The 4,514-nt window shown below is 43.4% G+C and overlaps 1 protein-coding gene across 1 annotated transcript in view; it reads left to right on the top strand.

The window, feature by feature from the left end:
- Positions 1 to 2,005: 2,005 nt before the first annotated feature.
- trpm6 (transient receptor potential cation channel, subfamily M, member 6) overlaps positions 2,006 to 4,514 on the top strand; it is a 69,274-nt gene continuing 66,765 nt past the window's right edge. The window contains exon 1 of the mRNA XM_028579214.1: positions 2,006 to 2,020. Coding sequence (XP_028435015.1) covers positions 2,006 to 2,020 — 15 coding nt within the window. The remainder of the gene's footprint in view (positions 2,021 to 4,514) is intronic.

Genomic DNA, 4,514 nt, shown 5'->3' with positions numbered 1-4,514 from the left:
AGTTTATAGGACCATATATGGTCTCTCCATCGTGGATACAGACACAGATGAGCTTATAGGACCATATAGGGTCTCTCCATCGTGGATACAGACACAGATGAGCTTATAGGACCATATAGGGTCTCTCCATCGTAGATACAGACACAGATGAGTTTATAGGACCAGATATGGTCTCTCCATCGTGGGTACAGACACAGATGAGTTTATAGGACCATATAGGGTCTCTCCATCGTGGATACAGACACAGATGAGATTATAGGACCATATAGGGTCTCTCCATCGTGGGTACAGACACAGATGAGTTTATAGGACCCTATATGGTCTCTCCATCGTGGGTACAGACACAGATGAGCTTATAGGACCATAAAGGGTCTCTCCATCGTGGATACAGACACAGATGAGATTATAGGACCATATATGGTCTCTCCATCATGGATACAGACACAGATGAGTTTATAGGACCCTATATGGTCTCTCCATCGTGGGTACAGACACAGATGAGCTTATAGGACCATATAAGGTCTCTCCATCGTGGATACAGACACAGATGAGATTATAGGACCATATAGGGTCTCTCCATCGTGGATACAGACACAGATGAGATTATAGGACCATATAGGGTCTCTCCATCGTGGATACAGACACAGATGAGATTATAGGACCATATAGGGTCTCTCCAACGTGGGGGTGGGTACAGACTTTTGGTGATGTGATGAAGTTGTGTGCGGGATCGTGGGAGTTGTTCTCTTCATTGTTAACAGACAGAAAGTTCACGTTTAGTAATGTTTTTTCATGTCAGGAAACAGCTGCAGATGTGTGTGTGTGTGTGTGTGTGTGTGTGTGTGTGTGTGTGTGTGTGTGTGTGTGTGTGTGGGTGTGTGTGTGTGTGTAAAATGCTCCTAGGCTCGTGCACAGCGCGCGCACAGCAGCACACACACATGCAGAAGATTACAAATAAAAATATTACGGTGCAAATCCTCCATCATAACAGCAATGCTCCAAGGTCTAAACGCGCCTGGCTTTTAAAGGGAATGGGAGATGATCTCTGATTGGTTGATTGCATGTTACGCCCAAAACACACCTCTGATTAATGAAGACACTAAGGACAACCCTTTAGAACCAGGCACCCTAAACACAGACACTTTTTACCACCATCAAAACTAGCAAAAGTGGATTTGGACATGCCCTAAACACACCTGCAGTTAAAAACAAAGTGTGTGAATCCTTCCACATTAAAGCGCGAGGCTTGTTTCTTTGGCTCTCCATCTTCTCCGTTAGTTAAACATGGAGAAATGAAGCGAAAGAAGAAGCCGAGGTAGCCTTTTCTCCGTCCTGTGTTGTGAGTAGGAGTGTGACTCATTTTTCTTGAGTGAAAACATTCAGCTCGCTGGCTCTCGCTCTCTCTATTGTTACCACAGCCTCTGCCCACACACACACACACACACACACACAGTTTACACAACTCACAGCGCTGCATGCAACAAGTTCACGCCTGTCCTGCGGGGGCTGTACTGTGGAATTCTGGGAAATATAGGAGATGATTATCTAAAGCAGAAGTAGACAATGTGGGCAGAGGGAAAGTGGAACCAGAGAAAATTAATGTTTTGCAGCTCATCACTCAGTAAAGAATTGCAGGAATGCATGAATGCTAATGGTGTGTGTGTGTGTTTGTGTTTAACTATATTTGTGGGGTCCAAAAACTGGGAGTCCAGTATACTTGTGGGGTCCCGACAGCTTTGTGGGGCCAAAATGCTGGACCCCCCCAATTTTAAAGGGCTGTTTGAGGGTTAAGACTTGGTTTTAGGATTAGGGTTAGAATTAGGTTATGGTTAAGGTTAAGGTAAGGGTTAAGGTTAGGCATTCAGTTGTGATGGTTAAGGTTAGGGTAAGGGTTAAGGTTAGGCATTCAGTTGTGATGGTTAAGGTTAAGGTAAGGGTTAAGGTTAGGCATTTAGTTGTGATGGTTAAGGTTAAGGTAAGGGTTAAGGTTAGGCAATCAGTTGCGATGGTTAAGGTGAGGGTAAGGGTTAAGGTTAGGCATTTAGTTGTGATGGTTAAGGTTAGGGTAAGGGTTAAGGTTAGGCATTTAGTTGTGATGGTTAAGGTTAAGGTAAGGGTTAAGGTTAGGCAATCAGTTGTGATGGTTAAGGTTAGGGTAAGGGTTAAGGTTAGGCATTTAGTTGTGATGGTTAAGGTTAGGGTAAGGGTTAAGGTTAGGCATTTAGTTGTGATGGTTAAGGTTAGGGTAAGGGGCTATGGAATGCATTATGTCAATGACGGGTCCCCACAGAGATAGTGCTACAAACCGTGTGTGTGTTTCTGTGTTTCTGTGTGTTTCCCTGGTGAAAGTCTTGTGTTTTCTCCTTAACTTCTTCCAGGACATGAACACCTGTTTCCTGGGTGAAAGTCTTGTGTTTTCTCCTCGACTTCTTCCAGGACATGAACACCTGTTTCCTGGGTGAAAGTCTTGTGTTTTTGTCTGAACTTCTTCAGGACATGAACACCTGTTTCCTGGGTGAAAGTCTTGTGTTTTCTCTTTAACTTCTCCACTACATGAACACCTGTTTCCTGGGTGAAAGTCTTGTGTTTTCTCCTTAACTTCTTCAGGACATGAACACCTGTTTCCTGGGTGAAAGTCTTGTGTTTTCTCCTTAACTTCTTCCAGGACATGATCACCTGTTTCCTGGGTGAAAGTCTTGTGTTTTCTACTTAACTTCTTCCAGGACATGAACACCTGTTTCCTGGGTGAAAGTCTTGTGTTTTCTCCTTAACTTCTTCCAGGACATGAACACCTGTTTCCTGGGTGAAAGTCTTGTGTTTTCTCCTTAACTTCTTCCAGGACATGAACACCTGTTTCCTGGGTGAAAGTCTTGTGTTTTCTCCTTAACTTCTTCAGGACATGAACACCTGTTTCCTGGGTGAAAGTCTTGTGTTTTCTCCTTAACTTCTTCCAGGACATGAACACCTGTTTCCTGGGTGAAAGTCTTGTGTTTTCTCCTTCAACTTCTTCCAGGACATGAACACCTGTTTCCTGGGTTCTTGTGTTTTCAAATTCTCCACTACATGAACACCTGTTTCCTGGGTGAAAGTCTTGTGTTTTCTCCTTAACTTCTTCCAGGACATGAACACCTGTTTCCTGGGTGAAAGTCTTGTGTTTTCTCCTTAACTTCTTCCAGGACATGAACACCTGTTTCCTGGGTGAAAGTCTTGTGTTTTCTCCTTAACTTCTTCCAGGACATGAACACCTGTTTCCTGGGTGAAAGTCTTGTGTTTTCTCCTTAACTTCTTCAGGACATGAACACCTGTTTCCTGGGTGAAAGTCTTGTGTTTTCTCCTTAACTTCTTCCAGGACATGAACACCTGTTTCCTGGGTGAAAGTCTTGTGTTTTCTCCTTAACTTCTTCCAGGACATGAACACCTGTTTCCTGGGTGAAAGTCTTGTGTTTTCTCCTTAACTTCTTCAGGACATGAACACCTGTTTCCTGGGTGAAAGTCTTGTGTTTTCTCCTTAACTTCTTCCAGGACATGATCACCTGTTTCCTGGGTGAAAGTCTTGTGTTTTCTCCTTAACTTCTTCCAGGACATGAACACCTGTTTCCTGGGTGAAAGTCTTGTGTTTTCTCCTTAACTTCTTCCAGGACATGAACACCTGTTTCCTGGGTGAAAGTCTTGTGTTTTCTCCTTAACTTCTTCCAGGACATGAACACCTGTTTCCTGGGTGAAAGTCTTGTGTTTTCTCCTTAACTTCTTCCAGGACATGAACACCTGTTTCCTGGGTGAAAGTCTTGTGTTTTCTCCTTAACTTCTTCCAGGACATGAACACCTGTTTCCTGGGTGAAAGTCTTGTGTTTTCTCCTTAACTTCTTCCAGGACATGAACACCTGTTTCCTGGGTGAAAGTCTTGTGTTTTCTCTTTAACTTCTCCACTACATGAACACCTGTTTCCTGGGTGAAAGTCTTGTGTTTTCTCCTTAACTTCTTCAGGACATGAACACCTGTTTCCTGGGTGAAAGTCTTGTGTTTTCTCCTTTACTTCTTCCAGGACATGAACACCTTGTTTTTTCCTGGGACATGAAAGTCTTGTGTTTTTCTCCTTAACTTAGGACATGAACACCTGTTTCCTGGGTGAAAGTCTTGTGTTTTCTCCTCCTTCCAGGACATGAACACCTGTTTCCTGGGTGAAAGTCTTGTGTTTTCTCCTTAACTTCTTCCAGGACATGAACACCTGTTTCCTGGTTGAAAGTCTTGTGTTTTCTCTTTAACTTCTTCAGGACATGAACACCTGTTTCCTGGGTGAAAGTCTTGTGTTTTCTCCTTAACTTCTTCCAGGACATGAACACCTGTTTCCTGGTTGAAAGTCTTGTGTTTTCTCCTTAACTTCTTCAGGACATGAACACCTGTTTCCTGGGTGAAAGTCTTGTGTTTTCTCCTCAACTTCTTCCAGGACATGATCACCTGTTTCCTGGGTGAAAGTCTTGTGTTTTCTCTTTAACTTCTCCACTACATGAACACCT

This window comes from Perca flavescens, chromosome 5 (genome assembly GCF_004354835.1).
Source record: "Perca flavescens isolate YP-PL-M2 chromosome 5, PFLA_1.0, whole genome shotgun sequence".
NCBI lineage: Eukaryota > Metazoa > Chordata > Actinopteri > Perciformes > Percidae > Perca > Perca flavescens.
Note: the sequence above shows the minus strand (reverse complement) of the source record. Positions and strands in the feature narration are given on the sequence as shown.